We start from the raw sequence: 19,115 nt of genomic DNA on the forward strand, positions 1-19,115 counted from the left end.
CTATCCTATCCTAACTTGCCCTAACATGTTGATCCAGAGGAAGGCAAAAAAAAACCCCATGTGGCAAACAGTAAGCTTCACATTGGGGAAAAAAAATCCTTCCCGACTCCACATACGGCAATCAGACTAGCTCCCTGGATCAACGCAATATTAAGGAAACTAGTGTATATACCCTGTAATATTATACTTTTCAAGAAAGGCATCCAGTCCCTTCTTAAATTTTAGTAGGGAATCACTCATTACAACATCATATGGCAGAGAGTTCCATAGTTTCACTGCTCTTACAGTGAAGAATCCGCGTCTGTGAATATGCTTAAACCTTCTTTCCTCCAGATGTAGAGGATGCCCCCTTGTCCCTGTCACAGGTCTAAGAGTAAAAAGATTATTAGAAAGGTCTTTGTACTGTACCTGCATATATTTATACATTGTAATAAGATCACCCCTAAGCCTTCGATTCTCCAAACTAAATAACCCCAAGTGTAATAACCTGTCTTGGTATTGCAGACCCCCTAGTTCCCTAATAACCTTGGTCACTCTTCTCTGCACCCGCACAGGATTCTAAGTGTGGTCGCACTAGTGACTTATATAGAGGTAAAATTATGTTCTCCTCATGAGCATCTATGCCTCTATTAATGCATCCCATTATTTTATTTGCCTTTGCAGCAGCTGCCTGACACTGGCCACTAAATGTGAGTTTGTCGCCACCCATACACCCAGGTCTTTTTCAGTGACAGTTTTGCCCAGTGTTTTACTATTAAGCACATAATTATACATCTTGTTCGTTCTACCCAAGTGCATGACCTTATATTTAAAGCTCATTTGCCATTTATCAGCCCAAGCTTCTAGTTTACATAAATCCTCCTGTAATATAAAATTGTCCTCCTCTGTATTGATTACCCTGCAGAGTTTAGTGTCATCTGCAAATACTGAAATTCTACTCTCTACGCCCCCTACAAGGTCATTAATAAATATGTTAAAAAGAAGCGGGCCCAAAACTGACCCCTGTGGTACCCCACTGCTAACCGTGACCCAGTCCGAGTATGCTCCATTAATAACCACCCTTTGTTTCCTATCCCTGAGCCAGCTCTTAACCCACCTACACATATTTTCCCCTATCCCCATTGTTCTCATTTTATGTATCAACCTTTTGTGTGGCACCGTATCAAAAGCTTTTGAAAAGTCCATGTACACCACGTCCACTGCATTCCCTTGGTCCAGTCCGGAACTTACCTTTTCATAAAAGCTTATCAGATTAGTCTGACAGGAACGGTCCCTTGTAAACCCATGTTGATATTGGGTCATAAGGTTATTCTTCTCCAGATACTCCAGTATAGTATCTCTTAGAAAACCCTCCAGGATTTTATCCACAGTTGAGGTTAAACTTACTGGCCTATAATTTCCAAGTTCAGTTTTTGTCCCCTTTTTGAATATTGGCACCACATTTGCTATACGCCAGTCCTGTGGTATAGACCCTGTTATTATGGAATCTTTAAAGATTAAAAATAATGGTCTATATATGACTGTGCTTAATTCCTGCAGTACTTGGGGGTGCATCCCATCCGGGCCCGGGGATTTGTCAATTTTAGTGATTTTTAGACGCCGCCGTACTTCCTGCTGGGTTAAGCAGGTGACATTTAATGGAGAATTTTTATCACTGATCATGTTATCCGTCATGGGATTTTCTTGTGTAAATACTGTTGACAAAACGTCATTTACCATATTGGCTTTTTCCTCATCCTCATCCACCATATCACCCAGACTATTTTTAAGGGGGCCAACGCTATCATTTTTTAGTTTCTTACTATTTATGTAGTTAAAGAATATTTTGGGATTATTTTTACTTTCTCTGGCAATGAGTCTCTCTGTCTCAATCTTTGCTGTTTTGATTTGCTTTTTACAGAATTTATTTAATCTTCTGTATTTATTTAATGCCTCATCACTACCTACTTGCTTTAATTCTCTAAATGCTTTATTTTTTATCTCTTATTGCGCCCCTTACAGCTCTATTTAGCCATAGTGGTTTCCTCCTATTTCTCGCATGTTTATTCCCATACGGTATATATTGTGCACAGGTCCTATTCAGGATGCTAATAAACGTCTCCCATTTTCTTTGTGAATTTTTATGTCTCAGGATATCGTCCCAGTTAATTGCACCAAGATCATCTCTCATCCATTGTAAATTTGCTTTCCTGAAGTTTAGTGTCCTTGTAACCCCTCTACTACACATCTTATTAAAGGATACATGAAAACTTATTAATTTGTGATCACTATTACCCAAGTGACCCTCAGCCCTTACATTTGATATGCGGTCTGGCCTGTTGGTTAATATTAGGTCTAGCAGTGCCCCCCCTCTTGTTGGGTCCTGAACCAGTTGTGAAAGGTAATTGTCTCTCATCGTTGTCAGAAACCTATTACCTTTGCTGGAACTGAAGGTTTCGGTTCCCCAATGTATTTCAGGGTAGTTGAAGTCCCCCATAATAATGACTTCTCCTTGAGTCGCAGCTTCATCTATTTGCTTTATGAGGATATTCTCTGTTGCTTCCATTATTTTTGGAGACTTATAACAAACCCCTATCAGTAATTTATTATTTTTCCCCCCTCCCCTTATCTCTACCCACAGGGACTCTACATTTTCATTAGATTCATATATATTATCACGAAGGACCCCTGCTATGTCGCTGGTGAGATCTGCCTGTGTGGCAGCTCACTAGCGACCACTTAGCGATGCACCAGCGATCCTGACCGCGTCATATCGCTGGTCGGGATCGCTGGTGCATCGCTAAGTGTGACAGTACCTTTAGAGGGACCCTTGTCTCACAGGGTCGGGTAGAAGTGTAGTCCATTTGTTAAATGTTTTCCATTTCTCCAGGTGGTGAATGCTATTTTATTCATTGCCGCTTGGATGAAATTTTTTTGGTGAGATTGTGATCTTATCTCATAGAACAGGTTGCGGTAATTCCTTGTTGTGTGTGTCTTTTCCACTGCAGCTAATGTTGTTGCCTATTGAATTTCACTCTGCTGTTCACTTTTTCCCACTGTCCTTCCCCTTCTCCTGCCTCTACTCCCACCTGCCTCAATCTATTTAAGTTACAAGCTTAATTCACAGACCTACATATTATACATTTAACATGAGAATAATTTGCTGGAATGTTGGAATGTTAAAGGCCTGCGCTCCCCACAAAAATAAATGATGGTCCTTATGCAAATTGCCTCTTCAGAGAGGAAGAGGACTTGAACTCTATAGAGCCACCTGTTGGTAGTAGCGATCCTACAAGTCACAATCAACCCTTTAACGAGTCTTGTAATATGACTTAGGATAAAAGATGATGGTCCTTAGACATCTAAAATGACAAACCTGATGTAGGTCTTTCAAGAGACTCAATTGCGTATGGCTGACTTTATCAGAATGCGAAGGTTGTGGGTGGGGAGTGTATATGGGTCTCCATCACTGCATAAAAGGGCTGGAGTGTTAACTCTTATTAGCAAACACTTTACCCACCACCTGATCTCTCACCAAACTGATGAAGAGGGAAGACTATCGCACTTAACTTTTGTCGATGCAACTAGGTGACGTCTCGATTTTTAATGTGTATGGCCCAAATGATAACAATAAGCCTTTCTTTAAATATTTGGAAAATAAAAGTAATGCAGACCAGAACCTTAACAAAATAGTAGGGGGCAACTTCAATTCGGTGATATCTACCTTGGAAGATAGAAGACATGAGACTCCAACCAGTAGCTCTGAGTCTTCAAGAGACAGGGTTATGGTCCCTCTCTTGACACAGTGTTCTCTAAAAGATGCTTGGAGATTCTTAAGGGCCTGTTACACATAGCGATATCGCTAAAGGGTCACCGATTTTGTGACACTCACCTCCGACCAGCCCCCTCGCTGACTATCGCTGATCGCGCAAGATTGGCCTGGTCCATTTCTCGTTGGCTTCCTGCTGGCGCCGACGAGCGAGCCATGGACGCGGGCGGAAGATGTCACCCTTGCCGCGTCTGACAGGTAACGACCACTGAGCATCGCTGCTTTGCTAGAGAGATCTGCCTGTTTGGCAGCTCACTAGCGACCATTTAGTGATGCACCAGTGATCCTGAACGGGTCATATCGTGGTCGGGATCGCTGGTGCATCACTAAATGTAACGGGGCCTTTATATCCTGATAGCTGGGAATACACATTCTTTTCTCATACAAAAAACTCAGGGTCCCAGATTGATCACTTCCTTATTTCCCTCCCCGATTCCCAAACTAATAGATGCAACAATTGGAGATTTGATCATCTCGGACCACTCCCCTATGCTTATTGTGCATCCAGACAAAAATAGACTCATATCATATGAACGTTTTCGGTCCAACAACGTTCGGTCCGTTGTTGGACCGAAAATGTTCATATGATAGGAGTCTATTTTTGTCAGGTCCGTTGTTGGACCGAAAACGTTCATATGATATAAGTCTATTTTGTCAGGTCCGTTGTTGGACCGAAAATGTTCATATGATAGGAGTCTATTTTTGTCAGGTCCGTTGTTGGACCGAAAATGTTCATATGATATGAGTCTATTTTTGAGGTCCGTTGTTGGACCGAAAACGTTCATATGATACGAGTCTATTTTTGTCTGGATGCACAATAAAAATAAAATTGCTTCTCTGATTTTGAGTGCCAAGTATTTTTTTATATGTCTATGGGTTGGAAACCTTACTTGAGCACCAATTCTCCTCTGTTTTTCTCTGGAGTGCCGTGTCTTTTTGTACACTCCCCTATGCTGTGAGGGTACTGATTTCCTCTGGAGATTCCCTTTTTGTACGCAGATGACTCCTTTGCCTTCTCCCTCAGGATGTGGTGGCAGGAATTTTTAACCGACAATGAGCTACATCAAAATGATCCTTCACTCCTGTGGGAGACGGTGAAGGCTGTACTCAGAGGGAAAATTATGGCTTACGTGTTCACCTTGAAAAAGCGTACATTACAGAGGTATGGGAATTAACAGGAGCTCAGAAAGGCTTACACTAACTTCCTTGCAGATTCATCCCCTGCTAACAAAGAGCACTGGCTACAAAAACAGGCAGACTAATCTTCAGGCAGAAAGGAGAGAAAAGCTGTTTTTGACACAAAGGGAGATATATTTTTATAGATATGGAAACAAAGCCGGCAGAATCCTGGCTAATCTGGCCAGGGGTATCAGACCCCAACAGGGGATTTACCAGCTCAAGGACCTCTCGGGATTAATTCAATCTGACCCCCAGGTGATAAACAAAATTTTGGGAGCATACTATGGAGAACTATATAGTAAACCTATCACCCCAAAAATGACCCACCAGACCTTAATAAATGAGGTGACCATGCAAATGTTCACAGACGAACAAAAAATATTTTTAAACAAACCAATCTCTAAAGAGGAGATACTCGCAGCCATAAAAAATTCCAAAAATTGTAAAGCCCCTGGTCCGGATGAATATTCAGCTGAGTTTTTTAAACTTCTCTCTCCAGAGGTTACACCAATACTGGAAAAGTTAGTCAACAAAATCCTTAATGGAGATTCCCTATTCCCTTCAGCCAACAGGGCTTATATCAAGTTGATCTTAAAGCCAGGAAAGGAACCCACACTCCCAGAATCTTATAGACGCATATCATTAATCAGTACAGATATTAAATTAATCTCCAAAATAATGGTGGATAGGTTAGCCATGGTCCTTCCAGACATTATCTCCCACTCTCAGGCAGGCTTTACAACCTTAAATGTACGAAAGGTTCTATTGGCACTTGATAAGGTCTACTCTGGCGAGACCCACCCTGTTGGAAATGATGCCCCGGCACTGGTTACTATAGAAAAAGCAGAAAAAGCGTTTGATAACGTTAAGTGGGAATGGCTATTCAATGTCTTGACCAGAATGTCTTTGTCGGGCCCCTTCCTTGAATATATACGCGCTTTATATCGATCCCCTAGTGCACAGGTTTATACCCCAGGATTTCTTTCGGGCCACTTTTCCCTAAAGAAGGGCACTAGACTAGGGTGTCTGCTTTCCCCACTTTTGCTCAATCTGAGCCACTGGTTTGCACCTTATCGAATCCGTCCACTTTTGAGGGTATACGGATTAATAAAAAGGTGCTACAGTCAGCTTTTTTTGCAGATGACGTTATTTTGTTTATGGCTAATCCAAAAGATCACTTATCTAATATTTTAACCCTACTTAAGGAATTTGGCACATATTTGGGCTTTAGGAACAACGTAGACAAATGTGATCTTTTGCCGCTAACAAAGAAGGGGGAAACTATGCTACGAAAAATCTCCTTGGGAGGCATTACCATTGCCTCATCTTACATCACCTATCTAGGTATCAAAATTGGAAGAACACCTTCGTCTTTATATAACTTAAATTCCCCCACATGTTGATCAAAATTTCAAACCAATTGAAAGCATGGCAAAATCTCCCACTCTCGCTCATGGGAAGAGCCTATCTTATTAAGATGATTAATGTGGCAAAACTGATGTATCCTCTCCAAACATTGCCTCTCTTGCTTAAACACTCTGATATTAACTTTCTAAATAGCCAATTTAGCCAATTCATATGTAAATATAAGCGCTCCAGAATTAGCTTGACAAAATTAATGGCCTCCATGGAGAATGGAGGTATAAATTTCCCTAGTATTAGGAACTATAACTTAGCTTGTAACATGCGTTATATTATTGATTGGCTGCACAACAGACACACATATACAAATACCTCCCTGGAGGCGGATTTTGTGCACCCCCTAGATTTGTCGGCTATTTTGCACGCACGCCTCTCTTCCCTACCTCATTCTTTAAAACAATCGGTTCTATTTAGGGGCACAATCTCAACATGGAAGAAGAAAAAGTACAGCCTCTATTTTAGAATATCCAAATGTCTACCATTATGGGCAAACCCCAAATTCCCTCAGGGTATATAAAATAGATTGTTTATTGCCTGGCGACAAAAAGATATTATTAACATCTCGCACCTCCTCCACCCAACGGAAGCTAGATGGTTAACGTGTTCTGAAGTACTTGAGAAATATCACCTGCAGCACTCTCATTCCTTCCAGTATGAACAAATCAAGCGTTCAATTATGTCTAATCTACACGATGTTAAATTTGAATCTTACCATAATAAGCTAGACGACTTGCTCCAACACCCTACTGGGACCCCTTCAATCTCCACAATCTACTCTATAATGAAACCACATTTATTAGACCGTCATCCAGACACTTTTTACAAATAGAGGATGTTGAAGCATGGCAGCAGCACCAGGACACCCGCACATCAAAACACCCCCTCATCCCAGCAGCAACGTTCCCCTCCTGTCTCCTCCAACAGCAACCCTGGGACCCCGCTTCACCGCAGCCACCATCCCTGGTAAGCAATAAGACGCATGAATTATAAGAAGCACCACCATTTTATTAAAAAAAGTTTTTTCCTATTTTTCTCCTCAAAATTTGGGGTGCATCTTATAATCCGGAGCATATTATAAAGCGAAAAATACAGTATATTAAGAGAGGTGCTATTAAGAAATTTGGGGAACAATGGGGAAAATGGATCAAATGTACCCGGGTTGTTTCAGAAGCTCTCACTGGAAATGTGATACCGTATATACGCCGACCCGTGTGTAAGCCGACCCCCCAAATTTTGCCACAAAAACTGGGAAAACGTATTGACTCACGTATAAGCCTAGGGTGGAAAATGCAGCAGCTACTGGTAAATTTCAAAGATAAAAATAGATACCAATAAAAGTAAAATTAATTGAGACATCAGTAGGTTAAATGTTTTTGAATATCCATATTGAATCAGAAGCCCCATATAATGCTCCATACAGTTCATGATGGGCCCCATAAGATGCTCCATACAAAATACACCCCATATAATGCTGCACAAAGGTTAATAATGGCCCCATAAGATGCTCCATAGAATAATATGTCCCATATAATGCTCCATAAAGGTTATGGCCCCATAAGATGCTCCATAGATTATTCCCCCATAAAATGCTCCATAGATTATGCCCCCATAAGATGCTCCATAGATTATTCCCCCATAAAATGCTCCATAGATTATGCCCCCATAAGATGCTCCATAGATTATGCCCCAATAAAATGCTCCATAGATTATGCCCCATATGCTGCTCCATAGATTATGCTCCCATATGCTGCCCCATATACTATGCCCCCATATGCTGCCCCATAGACTATGCCCCCATATGCTGCCCCATAGACTATCCCCCAATATGCTGCCCCATAGACTATGCGCCGATATACTGCCCCATAGACTATGCCCCCATATTCTGCCCAATAGAATATGCCCCCATATGCTGCTCCTTAGGATATGCCCCCATATGCTGCTCCATAGGATATGCCCCCATATGCTGCTTCATAGAATATGCCCCATATGCTGCTCCATAGAATATGCCCCCATATGCTGCCTCATAGACTATACCCCCATATGCTGCCCCATAGAATATGCCCCCATATGCTGCTCCATAGGATATGCCCCGATATGCTGCCCCATAGAATATGCCCCCATATGCTGCCCCCATAAAATGCTCCATATATTATGCCCCCATATGCTGCTGCAAAAAAAAATGCCATACTCACCTCTCCTGCTCAGGACCTCACCTGTCTGGGGGCCATCGCTGCTCACCGCTGTTTGCCATGTCGTCTGTCAGTGATGTTCAGGCAGCAGAGGGCGAAGCGCCCACTAACAATGTCACTGCGCCCCCTGCCTAAACCGTCACAGAGGATGCAGCAGACAGCAGTGAGCAGTGATGGACACCCCGGACAGGTGAATATCGCTATACTTACCTCCCCTGGCGCGGTCTCTGCAGTGCAGCCTCGCTTCTCCATGGTCTCCCTTCCTGCCTTCAGCAGTCACATGTTACCGCTCATTACATTCATGAATATGCGCATATTCATGAGTTTAATGAGCGGTACCATGTGACCGCTGAAGGCAGGGAGACCGTGGAGAAGCAGGAGGGCTGCAGAGACCGCGCCAGGGGAGGCAAGTATGATCTCTGACACCCCCGCTTCCCCTCCCCGCCGACCCCCAGATATATGACTTGTGTATAAGCCGAGTGGGGGACTTTCAGTCAAAAAAATGGGCTGAAAATCTCGGCTTATACATGAGTATATATGGTATTTAATACATTTATGTTAGAGTAGGATATAGAAGGGCATAGGAATTATATAATATGAAGAATGAATGTATTAGTGAATATTGCAGAAACTAACACATAGGAAAAGAAGACATACCAGACATGGGGAGGGGGGTGTTTTGGGGGAAGAGTTTAATGGGGGGGGAGGGAAAGTTTTGTTAATTGGTTTACAATAAAATTTTAAGGTTATACCATGATATAATGCAGGTATGATTATAACAATGTCTTGAAAATGGATGAATTTACAGTGTTATGTAATATAAGAATGTAATATGTATTGCTGGGAAATTGTGATTGTCACAATAAAAATGGTTTTGATTAACAAAAAAAAAAAAAAAATGCCAGTTTGGTATTGAAATGCGTAGTGAACCTTCTAATGAATATCGCGGCAAGAGACTTCTTTCCAGCAGCATAAATGTGTTTTTTTCTACTTTGGTAGTTTCCCTCTGGCGGATCATTCCCTGTCCATGGGGCAGCGGCAGCCGGCTATCTGAACCTTTATAGTGGTTGTGTCTCCACACAACCACCTATGGTGAGCAAACCATTGTTTTCACTGTCTCCTATATTAGGGTTTTACCCTATTGTGCACTTCCCCCTTCACAGTCACTGTTTCTTCAGATTTTCCAGGGAGAAAGAACCCCAAACCTTTGGATACAGTCATTGTCCAGGGCGTGATCTGTGAGGTTGACTATTGTTTGAGAAAGAGGTTTCACCTTTTTCAATGTCTCCATGAGACCTGTTTCTGACCTTGATTTCCCCGCCCCCTCTGCCCCTCCATGTGCGCCGTCTAAAAGGAGCGTGACGTTGGAATCTGTGCATGTGGAGGCCTGTGGGTCGCGTCCATCATGAAAGCCTTTATCATCTGAAAGGCTTGAATCAGAATCTGTGGTTCAGTGGTCACGTTGAGGTCTCCTGTTCTGGTTAGAAAAATCACTTTTTGATCTTAGCAGCCTCTGTCTTTTTTGGTTGATTTTTGATTCATTCCATGTGAAAACCTGTCCAGAATCAAAAATCACCCTTGTCCCTGATAAATTGGCATTAGAAGAAGCCGGTCTTGGTGAAACGGCGCTATCGGGGTGGTAGTTGGGGTACCGTAAGCCGGGTGCACACTGCTGTAAGTACATGGACAATCATGGGTTTGCTTTCTTTGCGGTCTTCTTTTTTCTTTTTCTTCCATAACTTTTTCTACACCATAGCACTTTGCATTTTGCTTGTAGTCCAGATTTAATACTGAGTATGGATATTTAGGCACTTAGCCCACTTGAATTTTCTGGATAATGAATCATGTTTAGTGCTGCTACTTTTTGCCTTATTATAGCACAGCACATTGCACTTTGCAGTCCAGATGCAGCATAAAATATAGACGTTTGGCACCTTTCCCATTTGAATTTTCTGGAATGCTACTAAGCCCCCGAGTCTTATTAGATATTGTTACCCCTCTACCTTATTGTTATCCCTTTTTTTGAATTCCGCATGTAATCCCCCTTTATAATGTAATTACAATAAAATATTTGGATTTTATTTCATGTCTAAGCCTCTATATTTCTCCAGTACCTGTTTTTGGAGATTTGGTGTGATATAGTAAATTTGTTTGAGGTTGACTACCCCCCATGTTGGACTTATGTTATTAATCTCCAATTAGAAATATGGTATAGCTTTTTTGATGTGCTGTCTCTTTTCTCATGTGCAGGTATTGCAGGACGCTAGGAATCCATGGTTATGTCCATAAAGTATTTTACATTTCTAATTTGAGGTATTTTACTATTATTATTACACCTACTACATAGTGGGGAAGGATCTTGGAGATGGGAATACCCCCTTTAAATGTTACCTGTCTTAAATACCCACACCCACCATGACATCATTGTAAAAGGTGCAAGGACATATACTACCGTTCAAAAGTTTAGTTTCACCCAGACAATTTTTTGTTTTCCATGAAAACTCATACTTTGATTAATCGAGTTGCCAAATGAATTTAAAATCTGGTACAGACATTGACAAGGTTCGAAAAAAAAGATTTTAATTTGAAATAATAATTTTCTCCTTCAAACTTTGCTTTCGTCAAAGAATGCTCCCTTTGCAGCAATTACAGCATTGCAGACCTTTGGCATTGTAGCAGTTAATTTGCTGAGGTAATCTGGAGAGATTTCACCCCATGCTTGCAGAAGCCCCTCCCACAAGTTGGTTTGGCTTGATGGGCACTTTTTGCGTACCGAATCAGCAATCGAGAAATAACATAAAACATAACTTTTAATAATAAATGTAAAAGCTACCAAAGATAGTAGTGCAAGTAAATCACTAAATCAAAAACCACAAAAAATAAAGGAGGTAACTGTATAAGTCTCTATGACAGATTACTACCAATATATACATGTGGCTATTCCAAGTCCAAAATTTTTTTGAGAGATTGGACCAGAAAAATACTTGGAATAAACCAGTGCAGAAAAAGCCAAGTAACAAATGAACAGTTTCCTTATCAGAGGAACTAAAGAGGCCTCTACCCTGTAAAGGTTATCAAGGAATATGCCTATTCATGTATATAATAAGGACATAATAATAAACCCATCAACAAAGAAATGTGAAAAGGAAAGATCTCACCACATGAAGATGGAGGATGTCCAGGATCAGATGTCCCATCAGAGTCATATCAGGTCAGGAAAAAAGGGGGTTCACCCTATACAAGCCCTGTTTGAACTATAACTGACACCCATGACTCCCGCCCTAACAAGGGCAGTCCACATCTAATCCCTATAAACCATAGCCCTACAAAATCCCTGTGCATCCCGACGCGTTTCGTCACTAAATGACTCTTCAGGGGACATATTAGCACAAACTGGGCATCATGACAGAGTGTACAGGCTGCCTCCTAAGATGAAAATGGAGTGAGGCAGACTAATGAGGAGGGCACTTAAATAAACTGCCAATCAAATAAAACACATCCACCTGAGATGACTTGGAACGCACGCCGTCCACCATTGGTCCCTGTGGGACGCAGGCACATGGTGAGTGTATCAATGGAAAACGCCCACCCTCCAAACCATGCAATAGTGTGTAAACGCCGGCGTATCCCGCGGCAAAGGCCACCCTGTTTCCGGTTGCGTCATACCGCCCAAAAGCAAAATGGCCGCCGCACTTCCGGTCATGCGCACTCATCGGTGTCAGCAGAAAAAATGGCAGCCACACTTCCGGTCATGCGCACTCATGTTAAAGCAGCGCCAACAGAACGGAAGTAAAGCATGCGACAAAGGTCGCAATGCTGCTAGAAGGCAATATCGTCATGCGCACTTTAAACAGTCCATAAGCCAATATTACAAGCGAATAGACAGATCATACATCTCCAAAAGGCCTCAATCATAAAATGATTACCAAAAATCTTAATCCAATCAGAGGCCTGAAGGGAGCATTACCAGAATCAAAGTAAAACAAGATGGAAAATGACAAAAATTCAAACTCAGAATAAAAGGTAGCGTAAACATATAAAAAAGAGGTATTTTACAGTATATACAAAGGAAATATTAAACACATATATCAAACCCTAGATGTAGCAGCCAAAATTGAGTTGATCATTAAGCCCTCTTGGGGTCATGGTATTCAAACAAAAAATCCACTTGGTCTCTTTTTGTAGAATGATACGATCCCAATTACCACCTCTTGGTGGTTTTTTTACCCTTTCAATCCCCAGAAATTGAATGGAATTAACATTCCCTCCTTGGCACTGATTAATATGACGTGAAATAGGGGTATCTCTCTTATGGATAATGTCTCCAATGTGTTCCCCAATCCTTCGTTTGAATTCTCTAATGGTTTTACCCACATATTCTATGCCGCATGTACATGTGGCCTTGTAAATGACTCCCCTGCTGCTACAGTTGATAAATTCCCTAATTTGATATACCTGTCCTGTAACATTACTGGTAAAACCAGCACCAGGAGAAATGTGGGAACAAGCAACGCAGTGGCCACATCTGAAGCAACCATTCACGTTAGTAGGCAACCAAGTGGTACGGGAAGGTCTGGTGAAATGACTGTTGACCAGCCGATCCCTTAAGGAACGGCCTTTCTTGTACATGATTAAAGGTCGTGTCGAAAGTACACCTCCAACATCCTTATCCATTAATAACACGGGCCAATGTTTGGCCAGGATAGCACGTACAGAACTTGCTCCATTATCAAAAGTGGTAATCAACCTCATTTCACCTTTATTTTCAACTCTGGGTCTGGGTCTAAGGAGTTCCATTCTACTTTTACCCTTAGCATGTTTATAGGCACGTTTTAAAACATCAAGTGGATAACCCCTATCCAAAAATCTGTCTCTAAGTTCTTTCGCCTGTCTCTCAAAAGATTCATCTGTAGAGCAATTTCTACGTATCCTGAGATATTGACCCTTGGGTACTCCACGTTTAAGATGTATAGGGTGGCTGCTGTCCCACCTCAATAAAGAATTAGTAGCCGTGGGTTTCCTGTAAGTACAGGTGGTAATAGTACCATCATTTTTCCTCTCAATCAATATATCAAGAAAGGACAATGAAAACGGGTCAATCACAGAAGTAAAAAATAAACCACAATCATTATGATTCAGAGTGTCTACAAAAGCAGAAAAACTATCCTTCGAACCCTTCCACAAAATCAGGATGTCATCAATATATCGAACCCACAGCTCAATTCGTTCCATAACATCCATGCCACTCCTAAAGACCTGAGTCTCCTCCCACCAGCCCAGGAACAAATTTGCATACGCCGGGGCACACGGACTCCCCATAGCGGTGCCCCTGAGCTGGTGGTAGATCTTGTGATCAAACAAGAAAAAATTCTTAGTGAGACAGAAACGAAGTAGCTTGATGACGAATTCGCTGTGGGTCCGATACTGACATCCTCTAGTGTTCAGAAAATATAACACAGCTTCAAGCCCCTTATCGTGAGGTATGGAGGTGTAAAGCGCCTCCGCACTTTTTGCGTACCATCCAATCAAGCTGCTCCCAAAACAGCTCAATGGGGTTGAGATCTGATGACTGCGCTGGCCACTCCATTACAGATAGAATTCCAGCTGTCTGCTTCTTCCCTAAATAGTTCTTGCATAATTTGGAGGTGTGCTTTGGGTCATTGTCCTGTTGGATGAAATTGGCTCCAATCAAGCGCTGTCCACAGGGTATGGCATAGCGTTGCAAAATGGAGCGATAGCCTTCCTTATTCAAAATCCCTTTTACCTTATACAAATCTCCCACTTTACCAGCACCAAAGCAACCCCAGGCCATCACATTACCTCCACCATGATTGACAGATGGCGTCAGGCACTCTTCCAGCATCTTTTCAGTTGTTTTGCGTGTCACAAATGTTCTTCTGTGTTCCAAACACCTCAAACTTGGATTCATCTGTCCATAACACTTTTTTCCAATCTTCCTCTGTCCAATGTCTGTGTTCTTTTGCCCATATTACGAAACAATCACTGACCTCAGGGAGACCAGTCAAAGAAAACACTGCGGCAGCCGGCAAAGGCGCTCAATCACAGTGAAATCCTAGGTGCATTTGCCCATATTAATCTTTTCCTTTTATTAGCCGGTCTCAGATATGGCTTTTTCTTTGCCACTCTGCCCTGAAGGCCAGCATCCCGGAGTCGCCTCTTCACTGTAGACGTTGACACTGGTGTTTTGTGTCTACTATTTAATGAAGCTGCCAGTTGAGGACCTGTGAGGCGACGATTTCTCAAACTACAGACTCTAATGTACTTATCTTGTTGCTCAGTTGTGCAGCGGAGCCTCCCACCTCTCTTTCTACTCTGGTTAGAGCCTGTTTGTGCTCTCCTCTGAAGGGAGTAGTACACACCGTTGTAGGAAATCTCCAGTTTCTTGACAATTTCTCGCATGGAATAGCTTTAATTTCTAAGAACAAGAATAGACTGTTGATTTTCATGTGAAAGTTCTTTTTTTCTGGCCATTTTGAGAGTTTAATGGAACCAACAAATGTAATGCTCCAGATTCTCAACTAGCTCAAAGGAAGGTCAGGCTTATAGCTTCTCTAATCAGCCAAACTGTTTTCAGCTGTGCTAACATACTTGACAAGGGTTTTCAAGGGTATTCAAACCATCCATTAGCCTTTTTACACAGCAAACAAAGTACCATAAGAACACTGGAGTGATGGTTGTTGGAAATGGGCCTCTATACACCTATGAAGATATTGCATTACAAACCAGACGTTTGCAGCTAGAATAGTCATTTACCACATTAACAATGTATAGAGTGTATTTCTGAATCATTCAATGTTAACTGTGCTTTTCTTTAAAAAAAAAAAAAAAAAGGAAATTTCTAAGCGACCTTAAACTTTTGAACGGTAGTGTATCTAGCTTGTCATATCTAGCTTTAGCTTGGCATATATTTTTAATTCTATTATACTGTATTTTTTAGACTATAAAGCACAACTAACCATAAAATGCATCTAAGTTTTAGACAGCAGGAAAAAACAACTTTTTTCTAATAATCAAATCTTTCCTAATGGTGTAAAGTAGAGGGGTGAAGAGTAGAAATTTCAATGCACTAGGGTAGAATATGGAAGTAATAAATCTATTGTTAGTGTTTCTCTGCTGAAAGTGTTTTATTCACATACAGTATAGCTTCACAGCATGAACATTAATGAACATTCTACAGATCATATATATACACATACATACCAACAGCTCTGTTACATTTGCATATTTAAATACACACATATCTGCTACATACGTATATTTACATACACACAGCTCTGCTACATATGCACACTTACATACACATAGCTCTAAGACATATGTTCATTTGCATTCACATACACGATATATACTGTATACTACCTAATTTTGCAGTTCCTTCCAGGTCATGTGATTGATTACATGATCTGAAAGGTCCTTGAGCTGGTCGGGTGGAAGGTCCTTCAGCTGCTCACTCAGGAGGTGCAGCATTTGTGCAGGTCCCAGTACCTTCCTGTCCTGTCCTACAATCAGTTAGATAAGTCAGGGACTGGAGGAGATAGAGAGAACAGTTCTGTCAGTGATCAGGAAGGACAATCTCTCAGTGTCCTCCTCTGTCACAGGATGCTGCCTCCAGTCTATAAGACGCACTCACTTAGCATGATTTTGTCTTGCTAAAAGTGTGTCTTATGTTGCAAAAAATACAGCAAGTTCTAAAGTAATTTCTCTTTCTCCTTTAAATATACGACTGTCTGTTATAAGTTTTTGTACAATTTTTCTATAACATAGTTTCTCCCCGTCTGAGTTATTTTTGATGGTCAACAAATTGCAATTTTTCAGTGGGATTTTTATGTTTGTGGTGTTTAAAGGTGTTGTCCTTTACTTTGACATTGCCTTCTGATTCCTCATATTTAGCTCTGTTAAAATAAAAACACTTATACAAACCTCCCATGCTGGCACCATTCCAGCGATGTTGGCACTTGCATTTCCCAGGCTTATGGGACATTTTTTCGCAACCTAAGCCCTGCACCCAGTCAGTGCTGGCGTCACTATCCCTGCTTTTAGACAACTCAAATATTGAGAGGAAGTCAGAGAGCAGCTGTAGCCCTGCCTTACTGATGAAGTTCAATAACTCTGAAGGCGGGGACAGTGAAGCCGCCGCTGATTGGGCAGAGAGCTCGTGTGATGTATCAACCTCATGTGAATCCCGGGAATGCGAGTCCCAACACTGCTGGAATGGCACCTTCACAGAATGAGAGCATCAGTGTTTTAATTTTATTGAGGCCAAACATGAGGAACAACAAAGGGTTGTCCTAGTAGTGGACAACACCTCTAAGAAGATATCATTTTCGGTTAAAACATTTACTACATTCTGAACATGAAAAAGGCTTCTCCCCTGTGTGACTTCTTTGATGTTTATTTAGAGTTTATTTCTGTGTAAAACATTTCTCACATTAAGAACATGAAAAAGGTTTCTCCCCTGTGTGCGTTTTCTGGTGCTTAACAAAATCTGATTTCTGGTTAAAACATTTTTCACATTCTAAACATGAAAAAGGCTTCTCTCCTGTGTGACTGTGCTGGTGCTTAACAAAATTTGATTTCTGGTTAAAACATTTTCCACAGTCTAAACATGAAAAAGGCTTCTCCCCTGTGTGAGTTCTCTGCTGCTTAACCAAATCTGAATTCTGGCTAAAACATTTCCCACATTCTGAACATAAAAAAGGCTTCTCCCCTGTGTGAGTTCGCTGATGTGTAACAAGAGTTGATTTCTCGGTAAAACTTTTCCCACATTCTGAACAGGAAAATGGCTTCTCCCCTGTGTGAGTTTTTTGGTGCTTAACAAGATGCCATTTCTGTTTAAAACATTTTCCACATTCTGAACATGAAAAAGGCTTCTCCCCTGTGTGGGTTCTCTGGTGCTTAACAAAATCTGATTTCTGTGTAAAACATTTACCACATTCTGGACAGGAAAAAGGCTTCTCCCCTGTGTGAATTCTCTGGTGCCTAATAAAATTTGATTTCTGGCTAAAACATTTCCCACATTCTGAACATGAAAATCTATTCTCTGCGGTGTGAGTTTTTTGATGTCTAAGAAAAGACATATCAAGTGGAAAACTATTTTCATATTCTGAATATGAAAATATCTTTGCTTTAGCAGCAGTTTGATTTTTAATGCTTATTTTGTGACTTTGATTATCCTTAGTGGCCGGTAATGAATCAGACGAAGGGAACTGTTTTAAAGGATCAGATGACAGATCTTTGCTGTGAAGGAATGATGATATATGTGGAGTAATGGAATTCACTTCAATTGTATCCTGTGGGATCTCTAGAACATCCGATTTAAAAATTACAGATGTCAGCTGTCCCTCTGATGTCCTGGTATAGTCATCTGCTAAGAATAAAACCAATTATTATTTTTAAATAAAATATCATTGAATTTTATATTTTTGAACATTTCTACTTAAACTGTCCTTAAAAATGGCAAGTTACGTAAAATTATTTAATTATTAAACAAGACAATGACAGTTCACAGACTAATTAAAAACCTTATTGAAAGAACCAGTAGTGTGTGGTGTTCAACTGTTTGTTCATTCTGCCTCCTAAATATGGAATAAAAAGCCACCAAACAATGTTATGTAGGTGAAAATGATACCAATAAAAACTTCCACTCATCTCACAAAAAAAACAAGCCTCCACTCAGGTCCATTATCTGTTAGTGGAAAAACAGAGGTTTCCACATTATTAGAGGCTCAAACACTCTTGAAATGTAACATGGCTTCCATAAACCAATCCAGCAATATCTACTCTACCAAAGTCAAATCTCCGACTCGCTTTAGAGCCTTGTACAATTTTCACTCTCCAACATACACTGGATTCTATGTTGCATAAAGTGGCTGTGGAGTCAAAATAGTCAATACTCCTACAGATTAATTCATGGAATGTTCTAATTTCCAAAATGGAGTCACTTTATGGGGATTTCTACTGCTCTGGTCTTCTGCCATTTTGTCATATTAGGGCTTCTGCAAATAGTGTGTCCCATCTTCTCTAGGATCTGCTCCCGCGACGTCTGCTTTTGTCACCAGGAGCCGCCTTATTAATTCTGCAGGCGGCACTGGTAATGGAGAAGATGTTAGAACCAGAAGCTCTGGGTGATGCAGGCTCTGTCCAGCCACTAAGATTAGGGTGCCTGGGACCTGAAGTACCATACAGTCTGGCAGGATGGATGTTTGTGCTGTCCAGTTGGAGTAATCTGCTCCCTACTTCAGCCAACTGGAAAGCATCACACCCTACTAAAGCTCAAAGAATATTGCTAGAAGCTGTAAGATACAGCCTTCTCCTCTAGTTCAGTCCTGTGTGCTCATATTTGTTTCCTGTTGTGACCACGGCCCATTTACTGACTACTCTTTGGTCTTCTGATTTTGTATTTTCTCTACTCTCCTTGTTCTGACCCGGCTGACTAATCTTCCCATCTCACTCTACAGAACAGCAGGTAAAATCGTTGCCCAAGCCTATGGTTCTCA

The 19,115-nt window shown here is 41.2% G+C and overlaps 1 protein-coding gene across 2 annotated transcripts in view; it reads right to left on the bottom strand.

The window, feature by feature from the left end:
• LOC141047067 (uncharacterized) overlaps positions 1-19,115 on the bottom strand; it is a 105,175-nt gene that overhangs the window by 54,567 nt on the left and 31,493 nt on the right. Inside the window, exon 7 of one of the 2 annotated variants that reach the window (XM_073541999.1) lies at positions 17,057-17,983. The exons of the other annotated variant lie outside the window; for it this stretch is intronic. Within the exon in view, the coding sequence (XP_073398100.1) occupies positions 17,057-17,983 (927 nt within the window). The remainder of the gene's footprint in view (positions 1-17,056; positions 17,984-19,115) is intronic. 2 annotated transcript variants of the gene reach the window in all.

The sequence above is a fragment of the Dendrobates tinctorius genome, unplaced genomic scaffold, assembly GCF_039654945.1.
Source record: "Dendrobates tinctorius isolate UK_male_01 unplaced genomic scaffold, ASM3965494v1 ptg000126l, whole genome shotgun sequence".
NCBI classification, from domain to species: Eukaryota; Metazoa; Chordata; class Amphibia; order Anura; family Dendrobatidae; genus Dendrobates; species Dendrobates tinctorius.